The sequence below is a fragment of the Acomys russatus genome, chromosome 25 (assembly GCF_903995435.1).
Source record: "Acomys russatus chromosome 25, mAcoRus1.1, whole genome shotgun sequence".
Lineage (NCBI taxonomy): Eukaryota > Metazoa > Chordata > Mammalia > Rodentia > Muridae > Acomys > Acomys russatus.
In genome coordinates this window covers 51,670,383-51,694,097 of record NC_067161.1, presented here as the reverse complement: position 1 = coordinate 51,694,097, position 23,715 = coordinate 51,670,383, and the positions used below count along the sequence as shown (strand labels likewise).

At 41.1% G+C, this 23,715-nt stretch overlaps 1 protein-coding gene across 1 annotated transcript in view; it reads left to right on the top strand.

Moving 5' to 3' along the window:
- Positions 1-16,291, top strand: part of LOC127208043 (NACHT, LRR and PYD domains-containing protein 1a-like) — a 65,887-nt gene extending 49,596 nt beyond the window's left edge. The window contains exons 13-15 of the mRNA XM_051167401.1: positions 596-752; positions 2,898-2,909; positions 15,407-16,291. Of these exons, the coding sequence (XP_051023358.1) occupies positions 596-752; positions 2,898-2,909; positions 15,407-15,717 (480 nt within the window). The 3' untranslated portion in view covers positions 15,718-16,291. The remainder of the gene's footprint in view (positions 1-595; positions 753-2,897; positions 2,910-15,406) is intronic.
- Positions 16,292-23,715: the final 7,424 nt, after the last annotated feature.

Genomic DNA, 23,715 nt, shown 5'->3' with positions numbered 1-23,715 from the left:
AGGAATTAGATTCAATACAGCACAGAGAAGGATCCAGCTAAACATGGAGAAAAGCAGCCCAGGCTGGGGATGTGTGAGCAGGACAGGGTGAGCTGTCCCTCCTCTGTGCATGTAATGGTTTGAATCTGAAATGTCCCCAATAGGTGCAAAATTTTAAACACTCAGCTCCCAGACAGTGGTAGGATCCAGGGAATTTGTGGAAACAAATATGTGAGGCCTGGCTGTCAGAAGCAGGCCATAAGCATCATACCTTGAGGCTTATAAGCCTGCCCTCAGACTTGATAATTCCTAATCTTATGGGATTTCCTGCCACCATGAATGGAGCCTCAGCTTTAATGAATCCTCCACTACTATGCTGAAGAACAATATAAACCTTTCTTTAAGTTGCTTTCTGTCAGATTTTTGTCATAGTAATGAAAAAAGAAACAACGTGATGGTGTCCCGTCTCTCTCTCTCTCTCTCTCTCTCTCTCTCTCTCTCTCTCTCTCTCTCTCTCTCTCTCTCTCTCTCCTCTCTCTCGCTCTCCTCTCTCTCTCTCTCTCTCTCTCTCTCTCTCTCTCTCTCTCTCTCTCTCTCTCTCTCTCTCTCTCTGCAGGAACTGGAGCTGTGCTACCGGAGCCCTGGGGAATCCCAGCTCTTCTCTGAGATCTATGTTGGCCACCTGAGTTCAGGGATTAAGCTGCAAATCAGAGACAAGAAACATAGGAAACTCATATGGGAGGCCTTGCTGAAACCAGGTAAAATTAGTTTAGGTCTATAGATCCCAAAAATTGAAGAAAGGCAATGAGTAAGGAAAGGTTTGTTGCTATTAATTCTTGGTGTCATGAACTATCCAGATGAGTTATGTGACTTTTTCTAGATCCATAACAGTTGTTACAAGTAAAGATTAAACTGTGATTCTGTGTTAGTCAGCTTTTCCCAATTGTGACAAAATACATGAGAAAAAAATTTAAACAGAGAAATGTTTGCTTTGACTCAATGTCTTAGAGTCAAGTTTCAGTCTATGGTCAGCTGCCTCCATCTCTTTGAGCCTGAGGTTAAACAGGATATTGTGGACATGGGAGATTGTGAGGGAGAAGGCTGAGAGTAGCTTTGAAGCACAGAGATGGGAGATGGAGTAAGATCAAAGGAATAGAGGGAAAGGTGAAGAGAAGAGAAAGAGAAGAAAAGAAGAAGAAGGGGAGAGGAGGGAGAGAGGATAGGAGAGGACAGGAGGATGCAGAAGACCATACAATATATTCTCTTCCAGGACATGACTTTGGTGACTACAACTGGTATTAGGAACTATACCAGTCTCACACTCACATTATTATGATTAAATTAGTGTATGGGCCCATTCATAAAATCATAGTCATCTTTGAATATGATTGCAAGCCTAGCCCTTAAACATCATTTTTCAGGGAATACATCACATCTAAAACACCACATACTCAGAGCCCCATTTTCTCAGTCCTTTTCCAACCTCAATGCCATGAAAGTAACAGATTTTGAAATGCACAATGATCTGACTCATAACAGCTCAGTTTTAAAGTGAAGGGATTTTGCCAGCATGAAATATGGATTTCTATTCCATACATAATTTTTAAAATAAATTTTGTTTTTTAACAATGTCACACATTTTAGTGACTCTACTCTAAACCTGCCCTCTCTCCTCTCCCTCCTACTCCTGCCAGGCTCTCTTCTTTCTACAAATCTCTTTCTCACATTCATAAAGTTTTGCTGCATGTCTCACAGAGTTTAACTAGGATCATCTGTGTGTCTGTGTATTTTGAACTATCCGGTATAACGTACTGAGCTCATCAGTGGGTACAGATGGATGTACACATCTCTTTCTCCCACAATCTATTATTTACCAGTATGACATTGGCCTTTTGAGCTGCTTTCCCACAAATAGCTGATGGATGGGCAGAACCAACTTTTGTCAGTCCAGAGACCATATGGCCATGGTCATGCCATGCTTAGAAGACAGCACTTCACAGGCCTTCTCCACATCTTCAGTTCCTATAGTACTTACACTTCTTCTTCCATAATGTCCCTTGAGCTTTAAGGAGTGGTATAAATATCTAATGAGTACTCAACCATCTCTTATTCTCAGCATTCTGTACAGATGTAGGTATCTGTATTCACCTCCACACACAGCAAAGAGAAGATTTTCTGATGAAGACTAAAAGTATCCTTTGTCTGTGGCATAAGCAAATATTAGAAGGGCACTGATACTTTGTTCATTTAGCTAAGCAGAAATAGTAGCTTCTCTCAAGATCCTAAGACATCCTCAGACCTGGATTTCTTTGTTTTATCAGTTTATAGTGCTTAGGGATGGATCATATCTTGTGAAGTGTTCCTGAAATACAATCAAGGAGCTATTGCGTGCTTCCATCACACTTGTGCCACTATTGGAATAATGGCGCCCTCTTGACAGGTGGAATGATTGTTGATGCCTTTCCTCCTCAGCAGCCTGCATAACATATCCAGCAAGATAAAAGCTAAGCATCAGGAGGAATCTTCCAACTCATTTCTAGTTTAAAGTCTCGACAGCATGTATCCGAGATGAGTGCTATCTTCAGACATAAGGTCTATCCACTAGTTCTTATGGGGGACCAAGAAGAGTACATGAACCTGTATTGTCTTGAGAACCTTCCAGGGCCACCATGCCCAGAAACTCCAATGGAGGTATCCCACATTTGGAGAAGGATTTTTGTTTTGAAAAGTATTACTTCTAAACCCTCCCATTTCAAGCCTCATAGGGTGTCTTGAGTTTGATCTATTTTATAATTTTCATATTGGGTTACTATATAATAGGCTCCCTGGTGACTTTCAAACACTGTCACCATTTTCAGTAACTTGTGCTACCAACTCCTCATTCCCTCCACTCCCCACACCTATTGCTGTTTGAACAGTTCTCCCCAGGTGTTCCCTCTCTACCCTCACTTTACCACGTCCTCCTTTCCTCCCTGAGGCCTTGCCCCATTTCTATGTTTCTGGTTCCCAGGGTTCACCGAGTTAAGCCCACAGAACTAAAGACTCCAGGATAGAAACCGCATGTGAGAGAAATGTGTTTTTTTCTTTTGGGGTCTGGATTATCTTCCTCAGTAGTTTTCCTGTTGTCTACCCTTACTTTTCATACAGTCATTTTTTCACAACTGAATAAAACTCCATGGTATACATGTGCCACATATTCATTATCTAATCATCTGTTGGTGAACACACAGACTGAACTCATTTCCTAGCTATTAGGAACAGAAATTAAAGGATCATGGTTGTGCAAATGTCTCCATGGTAGAATATATAGTCCTTTGAATATATTACCGGGAGTGGTATGCTTGGGTTATATGGTAGTTCTATTTCTAGCTCTTTTAATTTTTTTTTAATTTTTTACATACACATTTATATTATTACACACATGTATAATAAACTACATACAGCAAGAAGAACCACAAAAAATCAGAAATTATATTACATTCATAGTGTTTTGGTTATTTGTATTTGGCAACCTTGAAGAAACATATTTCCTATCTTGATGAGTCTAAAATTCTGAATGTAAATCAATATCTGTGATATATAATTTCTATCAACTTAAAACATCTATCTAGACCTAAAAGTATCTTAACCCCTAAACAACTAAGCTTAATTGTAAAACTAAACTATGTGGTCTTAAACCCCATCAGAGACTTTAGAAGGTATAAAACTTAAATACTTGAGTGAACAGGAAGTTCAGGTTAGGATCTTCCAAAGTGAAAAATGGCAGAGATAGTTTACTGCCTGAACAGTCACCCAAAACCCTCTATTATGTTGGCGCGTCATCTTCGGCCTTTTGGCCCAGCATGTATAAAAGACATATTTGTGAGGCAGGAACTAGTAGGACTTACTCTGTCTTGGCAGAATTTGGCTGTCGACTCTACCTACATCCAAGTTTGCCTATTTTTAATCCACTTGGACTTGATTTTTGTGCATGGTGACAAATATGGATCTAATTGCATTTTTCTACATGTAGATATCCAGTTAGACCAGCACCATCTGTTGAAGATACTATCCTTTGGCTTCTTTGTCAAAAATCAAGTGACCAAATATGTGTGGATTCATTTCTGGGTCTTTGGTTCGATTCCATTGATCCACCAGCCTATTGCTGTGCCAGTACCATGCTGTTTTAATTACTGTTGCCCTATAGTACAGCTTGAGATAGAGTATAGCGATTCCTCTGGAGGATCTTTTATTATATAGGATTGTTTTCGCTATTCTGGGTTTTTTTGTTTCTCCATATGAAGTTGAGAATTGATCTTTCAATGTCTTAAAAATATTTTGTAGGTATTTTGATATGGATTGCATTGAATCTGTAAATTGCTTTTGGTAAGATGGCCATTTTCATTATGTTAACTCTCCCAATCCACAAACAAGGGAGATCCCTCCATCTTCTGATGTCATCTTCAATCTCTTTCTTCAGAGATTTAAAGTTTTTTTTCAAACAGGTCCTTCACTTGCTTGGTGAGAGGAATTTCTTTTCTGGTCTAACCTATTTGGTGTTCTGTAGGCCTCTTGTATGTTCCAGGGCATCTCTTTCTTCAGGTTGGGGAAATTTTCTTCTATGATTTTTTTTCTGTATTTTTTTAATTAATTTATTCTTGTTACATCTCAATGTTTATCCCATTCCTTGTATCCTCCCATTCCCCCCCCCCATTTTCCCATTATTCCCCTCCCCTATGACTGTTCCTGAGGGGGATTACGTCCCCCTATAATTCTCATAGGGTATCAAGTCTCTTCTTGGCTACTTGCTGTCCTTCCTCTGAGTGCCACCAGGTCTCCCCCTCCAGGGGACATGGTCAAATGTGAGGCACCAGAGTACATGAGAAAGTCGTATCACACTCTCCACTCAACTGTGGAGAATATTCTGACCATTGGCTAGATCTGGGAAGGGGTTTAAAGTTTACCTCCTGTATTGTCCTTGGCTGGTGCCTTAGTTTGAGCAGGACCCCTGGGCCCAAATCTGCCTATCATATTGTTCTACTTGTAGATTTCTAGGACCCTCTGTATCCTTCAATTTTGCTGTTCTCCCATGCGTCTCTCATTTAGAGTCCCAATAGAATGCCATCCCTTCTGTCCCAGTTTCCTGGTAAGTGAAGGCTTTTGTGGGACATGCCCCTTGGGCTAGTATGCAGATATAAGTGAGTATATACCATTTCAGTCTTTCTGCTTCTGGGTTAACTCACTTATTATGATCATTACTAGCTCAATCCATTTATCCACAAATTTCGGGAATTCCTTGTTTTTAATAGCTGAGTAGTATTCCATAGTGTATATGTACCACAGTTTCTTTATCCACTCTTCTACTGAGGGACACTTAGGCTGTTTCCATGTTCTGGCTATTATGAATAAGGCTGCTATGAACATGGTTGAGCAAATTTTCTTGTTGTGTGCTGGAGCATCTTCTGGGTATATTCCAAGGAGTGGAATAGCTGGGTCTTGAGGAAGCCCTATTCCCATTTTTCTGAGATAGCACCAGATAGATTTCCAAAGTGGCTGTACTAGTTTGCATTCCCACCAGCAATGAAGGAGTGTTCCTCTCTCCCCACATCCTCGCCAGCATGTGGTGTCGCTTGAATTTTTGATCTTAGCCATTCTGATGGGTGTAAGATGGAATCTCAGAGTTGTTTTGATTTGCATTTCCCTGATGACTAAGGAGGTTGAGCATTTCTTTAAGTGTTTCTCAGCCATTTGATACTCCTCTGTTGAGAATTCTCTGTTTAGTTCCAAGCCCCATTTCTCAATTGGGTTATTCGGTTTGGTGGTGTTTAATTTCTTGAGTTCTTTATATATTTTGGATATTAGACCTTTGTCAGATGTAGGGTTGGTGAAGATTTTTTCCCATTCTGTAGGCTGTCGCTTTGTTCTCTTGACAGTGTCTCCTGCCTTACAGAAGCTTCTCAGCCTCATGAGGTCCCATTTATTAATTGTTGACATTAAGGCCTGGGCCGTTGGTGTTCTGTTCAGGAAGTTGTCTCCTGTGCCAATATGTTCCAGGCTCTTTCCCACTTTTTCTTCTAAGTGGCTTAGTGTCTCTGGTTTTATGTTGAGGTCTTTAATCCACTTGGATTTGAGTTTTGTGCAAGGTGACAAATATGGTCCAGTTGCATTTTTTTACACATAGACCTCCAGTTAGACCAGCACATTTGTTGAAGATGCTATCCTTTTTCCATTGAATGGATTTGGCTTCTTTGTCAAAAATCAAGTGACCATATGTGTGTGGATTCATATCTGGGTCTTCGATTCGATTCCACTGATCAACCAGCCTGTTGCTGTGCCAGTACCATGCTGTTTTAATTACTATTGCTTTATAGTATAGTTTGAGATCAGGTATGGAGATTCCTCCGGAGCACCTTTTATTGTACAAGATTGTTTTAGCTATTCTGGGTTATTTGTTTTTCCATATGAAGTTCAGAATTGAACTTTCAATGTCTTCAAAAAATTGTGTAGTTTTTTTGATAGGGATTGCATTGAATCTGTAGATTGCTTTTGGTAGGATGGCCATTTTTACTATGTTAATTCTCCCGATCCATGAGCAAGGAAGATCATTCCATCTTCTCAGGTCATCTTCAATCTCTTTCTTCAGAGTTTTGAAATTTTTTTCATACAAGTCCTTCACTTGCTTAGTTAGGGTAACTCCTAGATATTTTATATTGCTTGTGGCTAATGTGAAGGGTGTGGTTTTCCTAATTTCTCCTCTGCACGCTGTCATTTCGTTGTATAGGAAGGCTACATGACTTTTTTGAGTTAATTTTGTATCCAGCCAATTTGCTGAAGGTGTTTATCAGTTTATGAGTTCTCTGTGCTGGAGTTTTGAGGGTCACTATGTACCCCTATCATATCATCTCCTGCAAAGAGGGATAATTTGACTTCCTCCTTTCCCATTTGGATACCCTTGATCTCCTTTTGTTGTCTTATTGCTCTGGCTAGAACTTCGAGTAATACTATATTGAAGAGATATGAGAGAGTGGGCAGCCTTGCCTTGTTCCCGATTTTAGAGGATTTCCTGAGTATCTCACCATTTACTCTTGATTTTGGCTATTTGGGCTTGCTGTATATAGCCTTTATTATGTGAGGAAAGTGCCGTGTATCCCCCGATCTCTCTAAAACTTCAAACATGAATGGGTGTTGAATTTTATCAAATGCTTTCTCTGCATCCAAGGAGATGATCATGTGGTTTTTATTTTCAGTTTTGTTATATGGTGGATTACATTGATGGATTTCCGTATATTAAACCATCCCCTGCATGCCTGGAATGAAGCCTACTTGGTCATGATGAATGATATCTTTGATGTGCTCCTGTATTCGTTTTGCAAATATTTTATTTAGTATTTTTGCATCTATGTTCATAAGAGAAATTGGTCTGAAATTCTCTTTCTTTGTTGAGTCTTTGTGAGGTTTAGGTATCAATGAGACTATGGCCTCATAGAATGAATTTGGTAATTTTTCCATCCATTTCTATCTTTTGGAGTAGCTTGAAGAGTATCGGGTATTAGCTCGCCCCTTAAAGGTCTGGTAGAATTCTGCACTGAAACATCTGGCCCTGGGCTTTTTTGGTTGGGAGGACCATCGATGATGCTTCTATTTCTGTAGGGGAAATGGGACTATTTAGCTTGTTTATCTCTTCTTCATTCAACTTTGGCAAGTGAAAATTGTTCAAGAAAATCATCCATTTCCCTTAGATTTTCAAATTTGTGGCGTATATGCCTTCAAAGTAGGGATCTTATGATTCTTGAATTTCTTCAGTGTCTGTTGTTATGTCTCCCTTTTCATTTCTGATTTTGTTGATTTCAATACTGTCTCTCTGCCTTTTAGTTAGTTTGGCTAATGGTCTGTCTATCTTGTTGATTTTCTCAAAGAACCAGCTTTTGGTTTTGTTGATTCTTTGGACTGTTTTCTTAGTTTCTAATTTGTTAATTTCAGCCCTGAGTTTGATTATTTCCAGGCGTCTACTCCTCTTGGGTGTTTCTGCTTCTTTTTTTTCTAGGGCTTCCAGTTGTGTTGTTAAGATGCTTATGTGCAATGTTTCCAATTTCTTTTTAAAGGCACTTAGTGCTATGAATTTTCCTCTTAGCACTGCTTTCAATGTATCCCACAAATTTGGGTATGTTGTTTCTTCATTATCATTGAAATTCAGAAACTCCTTGATTTCTTTCTTTATTTCTTCCCTGACCCAGGTGTCATTTAGCAGAGAGTTGTTTAGTTTCCACGTACGTGTAGGCTTTTTGTTATTTCTGTTGTTGTTTAATTGCAGCCTAAGAGCATGGTGATCTGATAGGATACAAGGTATTATTTCAATCTTCTTGTATCTATTGAGGCTTGCTTTGTGACCTACGATGTGATCAATTTTGGAGAAGGTTCCATGGGGTGCAGAGAAGAAGGTGTATTCTTTCTTGTTTGGGTGAAAGGTTCTATAGATATCTGTTAGATCCATTTGACCCATGGCATTGGTTAATGATGTTATTTCTCGGCTTAGTTTCTGTTTCAATGACTTATCCTTCAGTGAGAGTGGGGTGTTGAAGTCTCCCACTATTATTGTGTGGGGATCGATGTGTGGTTTAAGCTTTTTTAGGAGATCTTTTACAAATGTGGGTGCCCTTGTATTGGGAGCATAGATGTTCAGAATTGTGATGTCATCTTGGTTGACTTTACCTTTGATGAGTATGAAGTGTCCTTCCTCATCCCTTTTGATTAATTTTGGCTGAAAGTCTATTTTGTTCAATACTAAAATGGCTACACCTGCTTGCTTCTTGTGACCATTTGCTTGGAATATTTTTTTCCAACCTTTTACCCTGAGGTAATGCCTTTCATTATGGGTGAGATGTGTTTCTTGGATGCAGAAGAATGTTGGATCTTGTTTATGCACCCATTCAGTTAGTCTGTGTCTTTTTATTGGAGAATTGAGGCCATTGATGTTGAGAGATATTAATGACCAGTGACTGTTAAGAGTCTTAATTTTGATGTTGTTTCCAGTCGAGCGTTTGTGTAGTTGTGTTTTTGCCATGGGATAGTTATCTATTTCCTGGGTAGTTTTGGTTGTAGCTTGACCCTTTGGGATGGAGTTTTCCTTCTAGTACTTCTGTAACGCTGGGTTTGTGGATAGGTTACTGTTTGAATTTGTTTTTGTCATGGAATATTTTGTTTTCTCCATCAACGATTATTGATAATTTTGCTGGGTAAAAGTAGTCTGGCCTGGCATCTGTGTTCTCTTAGGGTTTGCAGGATCTCTGTCCTGGCCCTTCTGGCTTTTATGGTCTCTGCTGAGAAGTCGGGTGTAATTCTGATAGGTTTACCATTAAATGTTATTTGACCCTTTTCCTTTGCAGCTTTTAATATTGTTTCTTTGTTCTGCATGTTTGTGTTTTGATTATTATGTGGTGGGCAGTTAGTTTTTCTTTTCTGGTCAATTCTATTTGGTGTTCTGTAGGCCTCTTGTATGTTTTATAGGCATCTCTTTCTTAGATTGGGGAAATTTTCTTCTATGATTTTGTTGAGAATAGTTTCTGGGCCCTGGAGTCTGATGTCTTCTCCTTTCTTCAATGCCTATTTATCCGCAAGATTTCTTTCTTTTCATGGTGTCCTTAATTTCTTGGATGTTTTGTGTCAGGAGTTTTCAGATTTGGCATTTCTTTAATGGTTGCTTCAAGCTCTGTGATTGTATCTTCTAGCCCTGAGATTCGTTCTTCCATCTCTTGGATTCTGTTAGAAAGCTCACCTCTGTGTTGCTCGCCTCTTCTCTGAGGTCTCACGTTTCCGTTTTTCTTCTGGTCTGTGTGTTTATCATTGAATCCATTTCATTTTCAGATCTTGAATGATTTTTTTATTTCTTTCATCTGATTTTTTGTATATTCCTGAGTTTCTTCCATTGCCTCTTTATAGGTCTTCAGAGCTTGAACCGTTTTATTTATTTCTTTCATCTGGTTGTTTGCATTTTCCTGCAATTTTTTCCAGTCCACTCTATGTGCTTCTTTTATGTCTCTCACCTGTTTGTCTGCGTCTTCCTGCATTTGATTACGAATTTTATTTGTTTCCTCCATTATCATCCTCATTACTAAGGATTTGAGGTCATTTTCTTGTATTTCCGTTGTATTTGAGTTCTCTGGGTGTTTTCTTTGGGATAGCTGGAAACTGGAGAAGCCATGTTGTTTTGGGGTTTTTTGCGTATGCTTTTTCATTGTCCTTTAGACATCTTGCCGTCTTTGTTTTTGTTGGGTAGCTTCCAGAGTTGAATGGAGGGTGTCTGACGATAGATTCACTTGTTTTCTCACGATTTCCCTAGGCTGTGAGCTCAAAGCTTTACTGGTGTGGATATTAGGAGGTTAGCCCTGTTGTTCTGGTCTCTCACAGCCAGTGATCCTCAGTCCCCCTCTGCTGTGGATCCTGCAATTGTTCTGGGTCTCTGAATGAGCGTTGGGTCAGGCCAAGGTATCCACAGCCTTCTGTGTTCCCTGCCAAGTCCAGCGAGGAGCACTGGGACCGAACCATGGGCAGAACTCAGCTAGATTCTCAGGGCCTGAACCGTCTGCCAAGCTCAGCTAGGGATTTTGGGCCCAAAATGCACACAGGGTCCAGCCAGAATTTTTGGGCTGGGACTACGCACCAAGCTCCGCTAGGGCCTTTTGGCCCAAAGTGCGTGCTGTGGTCAGTTATTGACTCAGGGCCCGAACTGACCACCAATCTCAGCCAGGAATTCTGGATTCAAACTGCACACTGTGTCCAACCAGAGTCTTAGAGCTGGTGGAACCGAGAGCTCTGTCCAGCCTGCGCCACAGCAGGAGAACTGCGGCTGCTCTGAGTTAGCGCCAGTGGTGGAACAAGTGCTCCGCCCAGACTGTGTCACCGCAGGGGAGCTGCCCGCTGAGCTGAGGTGGTGCCTAGGATGGAACTGAGCACGTCACCAAGCCTGCGCCACAGCAGGAGAACTGCAGCTGCTCTGAGTTAGCGCCTGTGGTGAAACCAAGTGCTCCGCCCAGACTGTGTCACCGCAGGGGAGCTGCCGCTGACCTGAGGTGGTGCCTAGTGTGGATCTGCGAGCTCAACTAAGCCTCTGCCACAGCAGGGGAGCTGTGGCCACGCTGAGTTAGGGCCTCAGGCAGAATTGCTTGCTGGGCCGGGCCAGTACCCGGGACTCTGGGGCCGAACTGTCCGCCGAGTCCAGTCTGGGTCCAAAGGCTCCACGCGACCCAAATCCTGCCCCGAGTCCCCTCTCCCGCAGCAATTCCCACCAGCCACCACACCAATCGCCTCCACCGGAAGGCTATGAGCTGCAAACCTCAGCCGCCGCTGCTGGTGCCGCTGGTGCTGCTGCCTCTGCCGCTGCCGCTCCAATCAGAGAAAAGCCACGCTCCTCCCGTGTGCAGGGGCACGCAGGTCCTCCGCACCCTGGTCCCTCCGAACCGTAGAGCACTCCCGCTGCCGTGATGTTCGGACCTCGGTGTTCCTGGCTCAGAAATCTGTGCAATTCCCTGAGTTGTTCACTGGAGCCTCCAAACGCGGTCCACACTGCTCGCCGCCATCTTGGATCTCTCTTCTATGATTTTTATAAAAACATGTTCTGGTCCTTGGAACCTGGCATCTTCCTTTTCATCTACTCCTATAATACTGAGGTTACGCCTTTTCATGGTGTCTTTGATTTCTTGGATGCTTTGTGTCATAAATTTTTCTGTTTTAATATTTTCTTTGAGAGATGTATCAATTTCTTCTATTTTATCTTCAGCCCCTGAGATTCTCTCCTCCATTTGGTGAATTCTGTTGGCAACACTTACCTGTTCGATTCTCCGTCTCTTTCCTAAATTTTCCATTTCCAGGGTTTTCTCAATTTGTGTTTTCTTATTTGATTCTAATTCCATTTTCATGTCTTAAACAGTTTTATTCATTTCCTTCACCTGTTTGATTGTGGTTTCTTCTCACTGGCCTCTATTCATTTGTTTGTATTTTCCTGTAATTCTTGCAAGGACCTATTCATGTCATGAGATTCAGCTGCATTACAGTGTCTGTTGTTGCCTGGGCCTTCTGGGGTATCCAGAAAGAGAATTCTATTAATCATATGGCCAATCTTAGGTTTTGATGTTGTTGTTTGTTGTTGTTGTTCTTGTTTTATGCTTTCGAGTTCTATAGATATTCTAGCTGCTAATTCTGTCATATGTTAGGTAGCAAATAGTTCCTCCCACTCTAGGCTACATCTTCCCTCAAGTTTCCTTTGCTATACAAATATTTTTTAGTGCCCAGAGATGTGATTTATCTATTACTGGTTTTACTTCTTGTGCTACGAGAGTCTTATTGAGACAATTTTTACTTATATTGTTATGTTGAAATTTACCCCCTACTTTTTCCTCTACCAGTTTCAGGGTGTTGGGTCTTTGATCATTTGGACTTTTTTTTAAGGTGAAATATAGGCTTCTAGTTTAATTCTTCCATGTGTTGCTGTGCAAGTTTTCCAGTATCATTTGTTGAACAGGTTGCCTATTCTTCGAAGTATATTTTGGGTTCTTTCTCAAAGGCCAGTGTTGATGTATTTTTAACAGCTATTTTTATTTTGGGTTCCTTAAATCTCTTTATCCCTATTCCACTCCAATCCCTTCCAACATCTCAACACCAGGTAGGGGAGAAAGAAGTTTAATGGGGAAAGGAGACATAGTTTTTCTTAGCTGCTTCCTGTTGTTCAGGATTGTTAGGTTCCTTGTTGCAAGACCTATCTTCATTTCAGGACATCTCCCACTTCTTCTTCTCAAACTGCATCAACAGCAGCCAGGAGCAACGAGGGAAATGCCAGTAGCCTCCTTCTTTCTCAGAGCCCCCAGTCTTTCTTGGGTCTGACTTTTATCCCCACTGACAGAGACCACACACCCCCATGAGGTAGTTCACAGCTGACAAGCATCATATACCCTCTCAGGAGGCAATTATCAGCCATGGACAAACTGGAGATGCCCCCATATCACACACTTTGGTTTAAAACAAAAACATATTTACGTATAAACCAAAACTTCCACAACGAGGCAGGTAGCTATGATTTTATCTAGGTCTTATACTCTATTCCACTATCTGCACATCTGTTCTGTGCCAATACCATGTTGCTTTTACTACTATGGTTGTAGTATTAGTTTGAAACCAGGTGTGATGAAGCTTTCCACAAAATTGTTTATGTTCAGAATGCTATATCTCTAGAGGTTCTGCATGCGTTTCAGCATTTTCCCACTATATTTATGAGGAATGTCCCTGGCATCTTGATTTGTATGCTATGTTGAGTGTGTAGCATGCCTTTAGTAGGGTGACTATTTTCATGATATTGATTTTTACAAAAAATGAGCATGGGGTGGAGGTGTGTTTCCATGTTCTAAGGCCTCCCTTGATTTCTTTTTTTAATGTATATCTTAAAGTTTTTCTTGTAGAGTGTTTTCATTTCCATGGCTCAGTTTTATGTCCAGATCTTTGTTTTGGAGGATTTTGTTTTTGTTTCCATTTATTTATTTTTCTACTGTACCTCATCCATGTGTCCAAGCTGATATTGACAAGAGAAAACCAATTAGTGACTTATCTTGAGTGCAGTAATAGTACAGTCCTAGCCCAGCACCCACAAAGCCAAAGCTAAGCTCCTCTTATCAGTACCTCTGGGGGTGCCCAACCCTTGTCAGATGTCATAAAATAGTGATTCCCACTCCTAATATTCTAAAAACTGTAGACATAAGGTTATTGTGTAGTTTAAATGCTAATTTCCTGTCTAAATGTTGTGTAAACTCTGTTCCTCAATTGTCCCCCTAATATGTCAATAAAGCAGCTTACAACCAATTGCTGAGCAGGGGGGAGAATAAGGCTGAACTTCATGCCAGCCATAAGAGGAGGAGTTAGAAGAAGAAGTAGGGTATTCAGCCATGGGTAGAGGCCCAAGGAAGAGCAGGAGGAAGGAGCTACAACCAAAGAAAGCTACAAAATGCAAGTAACACTGGATTGTTTGCTGGGAATAAGACAAAATAACATAGAGGGGTAAGAATAGACTTAAACTGTTCAAGATTGTGTTGTGAAGCTGAATTTTTAAATAAATATAAAAGAGTCTCAATTATTTGTGTGATAGCCAGGTTAATAAATAAGCTAAGAGAAATAAACGTTGTTTTACAAAAATAACTTCAATAAAGAACAGGCAATACACATGACCAAGGAATAGTCTGCATTCAGCATCCCATGAGGAGAGTATCCAGATACCGAAAGATTATAATCATGGCCCTATTGCATCTCCAACCTTACATTTTGGTTTTTAAATTAATGGTCACTCAGTCACTTTCTTCATTAGATGCTCCAGTTTATCTACAAGTCAGGATACACAACTGTAAGCAATATCATCCTTCATTCACACAAATGGAACCAAGGCTTCCCATACTACAAACCGAGTCCTTGAGAAGACTTCCCTAAACTTTTAGAGCACAGTAAGTTTAGAGTCTTCTCAAAACTTGGAGCTTATTCATGAGCTGCAACTTATCAGCCTCATTCACTTGCCAAAATTCACTCCCTGTTCCTATGTGCTCAGTATTGTCTCATCTTGATTCTGCTATCAAATCCAGAGCATATATTTGTACCATAGCATGCGAGTGTAGGAGGTCAAAGGACAAGAAAATAGCTTTCTACCCAGAATGAGATGCCATCTAGAAAAGGACTTTGTTAGTTCTGCACAAGAAATTTAGTTAATGATAAAATTGAGGCTGTGGTCACATGTGATCACATGTGAGAAATGTCTCCTGGTCATTTACATGTCTTCTCGTTCTATGAGGCTAGCCTCAGGACCTCTATCATACAGACTTTACAGATCACACTATATCATAGTGAGTCTATATAGATTCCCTATATAGGCAAAGAAATGCACACCTTCCAGAGTATATCAGAATTTCTGTAGTTCATTCTCAAAATGTCAGGTGTAGGTGGGAATTGCGTGGTGTGCGCTGAATGTTGGTGATAGGCATCATTACAGATGCTGCATCTCTCCTTTCTTACAGGGGATGTCAGAGCTGCACCATCAGAGGCCGATAAATCCCCCAAAGGTCAGTAACAAGAATCCCGAAAATCCAATAATGTTATGCTGGTCGATCATCTAATCCTTGAGAGAAGTACAGTGTAAAAGGAGGGAACATTTCTTTGCAACTTCACCAGGACAGGGTTTCTCACATGCCCCTTTCTGTTTCCTTCATGGTAGCAATACCTCCATGCACTACCAACCTTAGTGTCCCACCTAGAACCCCTCCTCCTGGTCATGCAGAGTGTAAGACTAATAACTGGCCTCAAGAAGGGTAAAGATATTTTTCAAATGACCTTACAGAGGAAAAATGGAGCCAAGGGTGTAGATGAGGAAAGAGCAAGAACTGAGCAGACAATGGGAGAGCCGATGGAAGAGTCTGTTTTTGCACAGTGCCACTCTCATTGTCACCCCTAGATGCTGCTGCACACTTTGTGGACCAGCACCGGGAGCAGCTGGTGGCCCGAGTGACATCAGTGGATGCTGTCTTGGACAAGCTGCATGGTCTGGTGCTGAGGGAGGAGGAATATGAGGCAGTGCGAGCTGAGGCCACCAACCCAGACAAGATGCGGACGCTCTTCAGTTTCAGCCGGTCCTGGAGCTGCGACTGCAAAGACAAACTCTTCAAAGCTCTGAAGGAAATCCATCCTCACCTGATCATGGAACTCTCTGAGAAGTCAGGAGAAGTATCTGTGGGATCCTGACATCTTAGTGGCTGAGGTGGGAGCACTCTCCTTTGAGTCTTGGTTCTGTCAGACCTTCATTTGGTCCTGTTTCTCCATCTATGACCAGTGGTCATCTTAGTTGCCTTTCTAATGGCACTGTTTCCAGAACACCTCTCCAGGGGACTATGTGGTTTGAATGAATGTAGTCCCCATAGGCTCATATGGACTGGCACTATTTGGAGGTGTGACCTTGCTCTAGAAAATGTGTCACGACAGGTGAGTGGGCTTTGCGGTTTTCAGAATCTCAACCTAGGCCCAGTGGCTCACTCTTCCTGCTCCCTGAGGATCCAAATGTAGAACTCTCATCCCCTTGCAAGCACCATGTCTGCCTGCCACCATGTTCCTGCCATGAAATTGGACTAAGTCTCTAAACTTTCAGCTGGATCCAATTAAATGTTTTCCTTTGTTAGAGTTGCCATGGTCATGGTGTCTCTTCACAGCAATAGAAACCCTAAGGCAGAGAGACCTAGATGTCCCCTCTTTGCCTTCTCCAGCCAGATGTTCACATGGGATGAGTATCTCTGAAAACTTATAGTGTAGCCAGCAACTCTCTTCAGCCCTTATCCAGGCCGCTGTTGTGGCCAGAGTTACCAGTCTCAAGCTCAAATGGCCCACCATGATACAAGCAACACTGGGGAGTGTGGGAACCAAGACAGGGAGATGATACTTTCCCTCAAAAGCGAATGTCTTATGGACAAGGAAGGAAGGGGCATCTTTAAAATCTTCCACCTCAATCCATTTTTCTCAAAAAAAAAATCATGTAATTCTGGGTTTCTAGATATGTAAAATAGTATATAAATAAAACATTTTTACTGAAAATAAATCTTAAAGAAATTTTTGCACTGTAACTATTTTTGGTATGTTTCTTTTTTAACATATACATTTATATTATTATACATGAATAAAATAAACTACATACAGCAGGAAGAACCATGAGACAATCAGGAATTATATAAATGTTACATTCATAGTGATTTGGCTATTTGCATTTGAAAAACTTGAAGTAAACATCTTTCCTATTTTTGTTGGGTCTAAATTTCTGAATGGAGACTAATATCTAGCATGCCTCATCTTTATTAGCTTAAAACATCTATCTTGATCTAAAAACATCTTAACCCCTAACCTAGCAAGCTTAATTGAAAGACTAAACTATCTGGTTTTCAAACCCATCAACTTGAGAAGGTATAAAGCTTAAATACTTGAGTGAACCCAGAGTGTAGGTTAGCATCTTCGAAAATGAAAAAATGACTGAGTCAGCTTACTGCCTGAACAGTCACCCAGCACTCTCTATAACATTGGAGCATCATCTTCAGCCTTCTGGCCCAATATATCTGACAGACATATTTGTGAGGCAGGAACTATTGAGGACTTGCTACCTGTCTTGGCAGAGTTTGGGCGCCAACTATGCCTGCATCTAAACTTGCCCATTTTTAGGCAGAATTCTGTCTGTGGCAGAAATAAGGACATTTTTCCCAGTGGCGTGTTTGCCACATTTGAAGCCATCTCCATAAGGAGGTTCATTGATGCTCATCATCTTCTTTGAAGCAGTCTGGGTGTTGGCAGAAGTTAACTTGTCTTGTTGTCAGTGAATTTTTAGAATGATGAAAACATCTTTAAATGCCACATTCTGTAAGTCTCTGAGGTTTTTGATGCCCTTTTTAACTATTTACCTCCTATATCTGTAGAATCGTATCTATCTACTAGACCTAGAATATATGTTCTTGTGATAAAATTAGACTAGTTTTTTTACATGAGCATGGTACCATCACAATGTTATAACTGTATAATGCTTGAAATTATGTTTTCAGAACAAAAGAACTGGGCACTGATGCTGGATCAGACCTGACAGGATTCATTCTTCTCAGCAAGCTGGATGCTGACATCCCGCACCCTCTGTGTTCCAGCCCTAGGCGCCTCAGTTGCTGTTATCCATCAGGACAGGATAGCATTGTAGAAAGCTTCTGATCCAATGGGTCCAGCAGTTCAGACTGTCCCACACAGGACTCCTATTAATCCTGGAATTTCACAACTATTGAAAAATGGACCACAAATGCTATCCCTGGCTTATTTAACCGTTTTCCCCACTTTTGGGGGGGGGCGGTGTTCAAAGAAATTATTTTCCTTAAGTCAGCCTGAAGAAACCTTAAGAGAATGACATCCCATTTCCTCTAAGGGGGCCTGGATAGGTTTCTGTTTACTCTCTTGGTCTACAGATGCTTATTTACATCAGGAGTTGTTATCGGTATTATTGGTCTTTTACAAAGAGGAAACTAAGTTTGACTCAGGAACGTATCTCTTTTCCTTTATTTTTCTTTTGTAGGTCAGGAGATAGGAGCTGAAAAGAAAGAAAGGGGGGTATAGAAATACAGAGGGAGGATAGAACAAAAGGTAGATTATTGAATCTACTCCTCATCTCAAGGCCCTAATTGTTACTCACAAATAAGGTTATTTTTTTAATTTAATAGCATTGAATCTTAAAGAAATTTATATTAAAACAACTCTTTGTTGTAATATAATTTCACCATTTGTTAAAGATGACAGTAAATTTCAAAACTAACTGACTTAGTGTTTCTGGTTTTATGTTGAGGTCTTTGATCCACTTGGATTTGAGTTTAGTGCAAGGTGACAAATATGGGTCCAGTTAAGTCAGTTAGAAGAAAAAGTGGGGAGAAGTCTGGAACATAATGGCACAGGAGACGACTTCCTGAACAGAACACCAACAGCCCAGGCCTTAGTGTCAACAATTAATAAATGGGACCTCATGAGGCTGAGAAGCTGCTGTAAGGCAGGAGACACTGTCAAGAGAACAAAGAAACAGCCTACAGACTGGGAAAATATCTTCACCAACCCTACATCTGACAAAGGTCTAATATCCAAAATATATAAAGAACTCAAGAAATTAAACACCACCAAACCGAATAACCCAATTGAGAAATGGGGCTTGGAACTAAGCAGAGAATTCTCAACAGAGGAATATCAAATGGCTGAGAAACACTTAAAGAAATGCTCAACTTCCTTAGTCATCAGGGAAATGCAAATCAAAACAACTCTGAGATTCCATCTTACACCCATCAGAATGGCTAAGATCAAAAATTCAAGTGACACCACATGCTGGCGAGGATGTGGAGAGAAAGGAACACTCCTTCATTGCTGGTGGGAATGCAAACTAGTACAGCTACTTTGGAAATCTATCTGGTGCTATCTCAGAAAACTAGGAACAGGGCTTCCTCAAGACCCAGCTATTCCACTCCTTGGAATATACCCAGAAGATGCTCCAGCGTACAACAAGAAAATTTGCTCAACCATGTTCATAGCAGCCTTATTCATAATAGCCAGAACATGGAAACAGCCTAAGTGTCCCCCAGTAGAAGAATGGATAAAGAAACTGTGGTACATATACACTATGAAATACTACTCAGCTATTAAAAACAAGGAATTCCCGAAACTTGTGGATAAATGGATTGAGCTAGAAATGATCATAATGAGTGAGTTAACCCAGAAGCAGAAAGAATCAAATGGTATATACTCACTTATATCTGCATACTAGCCCAAGGGGCATGTCCCACGAAAGCCTTCACGTACCAGGAAACTGGGACAGAGAGGACATCCTATTGGGACTCTAGGTGAGAGAAGCATGGGAGAATAGCAAAGTAGAAGGATCCAGAGCATCCTAGAAACCTACAAGTAGAACATTATGATAGGCAGATTTGGGCCCAGGGGTCCCGCTGAAACTAAGGCACCAGCCAAGGACAATACAGGTGGTAAACTTTAAACCCCTACCCAGATCTAGCTAATGGACAGAACATTCTCCACAGTTGAGAGGAGAGTGGGGTATGACTTTCACATGAACTCTGGTGCCTCATATTTGACCATGTCCCCTGGAGGGGGAGACCTGGTGGCACTCAGAGGAAGGATAGCAGGATACCAAGAAGAGACTTGATACCCTATGAGCATACACAGGGGGAGGAAATCCCCCTCAGGAACAGTCATAAGGGAGGGGAATAAGGGGAAAATGGGAGGGAGGGAAGAATGGGAGGATAGAAGGGATGTAACAAGAATAAATTAATAAAAAAAATTTTAAAAAGGAAAAAGAAAAAATTTAACAGCTTCATAATTGGATTTAAGACATGCTATACAAGAAGAAAATTATGCCTGTACTGAAAACCTAACCAACTGCCTAGGGCTACTGAAGTCACGGATATTGGAGAACCTATATCCGTCATTTAACTAAACCAGAATAATCCATAACTACATTCTAAATATTTGTTCATTTGCTCACAGATAAAGGTAGTTATTACCTCTCATCAAGGAAACTTCTTTTTGCAACATATGGAGCCTGTTACAGAAAACTACAACCTTTTCTGAGGAATTGGAGAGGAGGATGGGGAAGGAGGTGGGACTGAGAGGAGAGGAGAGGCTATAATCAGCATGTAAAGTGAATAAATAAATTAATAAAAGCATGTAAAAAATTTGAAAACTAATGAAATGTATGTATTTGTCTATTATTGCATAAGAAATTTACTTTAAACAACTCCTTGTTGTAATATAATTTTACCACTTGTTTAAAATGACAACAAATTTGTACACTAAGGCTATGGATACACTTGATTATTTTGAATAAAGAATTACACCTTGATTAAATATCTGATGATATGACATAGAGAAACTTCAGTGTCCCTGAGTTGGTGGGAAGGCTGCTCTTTTATGAAAGGAATCAGAGGAGCAGTCAGTCTGGTGGAGAGGTAAGGTGGGGGGAACTGGGAGTAGAGGGAGAGGAGTCTATGGTCAGGATGCAATGTATGAGAGAAGAACAAATAAAATTATAAAGAATAAAAAGAAAAGATGTCCAGTTAGCTGTTCATGCCCTTGAGGAACATCCAGACTGAGACAGAAACAGACATACGTGAACTCACAGTGTGCTATGCTAAAAAAAAAAAGCCACAGATCAGAAGCCAGAGGGTGGGGTTGCTCAACTGGTCGGTGATGAAGCTGATCCATTTTGGGGCTAGCACATTGTAGCTTGATGCTTAGGAGGATCATACTCTGCTGTGTGGGGGTTGTGCACCTCACAGTCCTTTCCTGTCTTTCTCTCTCTTCCTCAGGTTCAGGTGGGCCCTACTTTGCAGTTTCTCTTCTCCAGTCTCGAGGTCAGTGGAAGGCTGATAGGGGCAGACCTAAAAGGAAACCTACTGAGCTCTTCAGTAGTGCATAATATTTGTAGGACCCTGAGATACACTGACTGCCATCTGAAGACCTGGTGGTGAGTTGGGACTGAGTTTTCCCCTGGAGCAGAGAAGGATGGCATGAGAGCAAAGGCAGTAGATGAGTCTAGGATGAGGCTTGGTATTTGTATTCAAGTACTAATGAGCACTCTTGACAGTGCCTGCTGGATCTGCTATGATAAACAAAAGAGATTCTGTCTAAGGGGTTGTGAGAGAGACTGACATTAATCAAGGAGATCCACTAGATAATACGAAACAAGGGATACATTGGATTAAAATTCCTGAGGCAATATGGGGAAAAGAGAGCTAAAGAACATAGAAGAGGTGATAGAAGCAGGAGGGAAGAAAGCTTTAGGCCCCGGGGATGGACTGTCTTAATTTCCTCATAACCAACATTCTACTTTCTGTTTCTATGACCTTCCCTGGCATTAAAATTTCAAGTGCACATGTGATCATACCATATTCTGTCCATCTTGCTTTGCTTCTGAATATGGCTGTTGAGATACAAGATGAGTTGTCCTTGAGATCTTGGTGCTAAGGCCTCCTGCAACACCGAGAGCAGCAGAACATTGGGTTCCTGCCTGTATTCTGTTGGTCCTGAAGACCAGCTACAGGAAGCAGGAAATTACTCACCTAGATAAGACAAGCAGACCAGAGAATGTATTGCTGCCAGGTGCAGATGTCACTTTGGCACAAGACAACATACTCCAGACCACAAAATGAAACCCAAGATAAGTTGTTAGTTCTGAATGAACCTGTTATATTCTCCCTTCAATCTCTAATATACTACAAGCTCAGTGACTTATCTCCTGGAACGGCAATGATTTCAATAGTGAAACCACCAGGGCATCATACGCCCACTGGCTCTGACTATTTGGCTGGACCCAATGTACTTAATAGTTAAACCCAGGTATACCCATTAGACATTAGGTAAATTACACATGAAAGATTGATATGGTCTGTGGAAGCATTCACAGAAATCTCAACAGTACTGGGAACAGTGGCTGGCCTGAATGAAGGAGAGATAAACCTGTTTTTTAGGATCCCAAGTGCGGGATTGGAATGGTCTTGTGAGAGAACAGGTGAGGTTAATCCACTAGAAGACCGACCACCTCGTGCAGGAGCTTGATTGTTGCCAGCTGAAAAGATCCCGTGAACAGACTCTGGGAGGAGATTTATAAATGAGCCTAGAACTGGAGGTGGGGCTTTTTAGAAACTTGGTGTAGTTTTGGCTGTTCATCGCTGCACTTCAAGACACTCCTAGAGAGAATCACTCAAGAGAAGGCTTCAGGGCTCCAGATCCTGCTGAGGTTCTGGGTTCTGGTTACTCTAGGTTCCAGCAGAAGAAATCTTACTGATTGTGCCAGGAGAATCGTTCCTCAGAACTGGTATCCTTACGGGTTTGGTTATTGTGTCCATTAATCCTCATTTCCTATTGTTTTGGTTAGTCGGGTTATAAGTGACATAGGCTCGGTCACTATGTTGTTAATAAAATATATTGGTTAAGAAAATTGAGCATACGCCTGAATACTGTAAGACAACTTATCTGCAAGAAGAAAATTAAGCTTCTTGGGTTACTGCAAGCAAAGTAAGTCCTCATCTTCCTTTAATGAAGGCTCCTCTTACTAGAAAGAAGGCCTCACCCCTTCTACTCAAAATGGTGAACCATCAAGAGAATGACAGGGTCCATCTCCCATGTAGGCTTGTTGACTGTGGGCTAATATCCAGCTGCCAGGACTTGGCCTCAGCAATCAGGGCCAACCCCAGACCAATGGAGCTAGACCTGCAGCTGAATGACCTGGGTAAACACGATGAGCAGATGCTGTGTGAGGAAGGGTTCAGGAGTCCTGCATTCTAACTTAGACTCCCAGGATAAGGCCCTGTGTAAGTCCCTGTTGCGAAGGGGACAAGGGGATGTAAGCAGGTGGAGTACCAGAGCATGGAAGGTAAACAAAAGACAGATAAATGTACAGTTATCCTGCCTCTTTGCCAGCTGTGCCACCTATATCCTGTGAGTTGGGCAAGCCACTGTCTTCTCTAAATGTCAATTCTCTTACCTACTTAGCAGGAATGCCAAAACTGCCTTACTGATGATAATGACATAAATAAAAAACAAGAATCATGCCAGGAACTGAGCTGGACATGGTGAAATAATATTTATTAGTGAGGCTGCATTTTCTAAGATACTCTCAAGTTCAATTGACTCATGAGCAGTGCTTTACTCATTCATGAATGCATTCACGGAAAGTTTTCATGTGTCAAGCACTGGTCCAGGTCCTATGGTGTGATGTCTATTTTTGATTGTCAACTTGAGTACATCCGGGGCTAACTAAAACCCAAAAATGAAGGGTCCCATCTGTGAAGCTTTTTTTATTCATTTGAAGTGAAGTGATCCACTTCTCATCTGGGCCACACCCTCTGCTGGATGCCTATATAAGGACACGGAAGAAGGAAGCTTCACTCTTTGCCTGCTTGTTCTTTCCTTGATAGCAAGTCTATTCTTTTACTGGCATCAGATAGAGCCTACTTCTTCAGGGTTCCAGTGTATACTGAAGACCAGCTGGGACATCCATACTTGTGGACTGAAAAACTACTGGATTCTTGGACCTTCCATTTATTAGTGGTCATTGTTAGATTAGCTGGACTACACCCTATAAGTTACACTAATAAATATATAATATATAATGTATGCTGTATAATGTATAATTAATATAGAATATATAACTAATATAATACATGATTGATCTATGACACA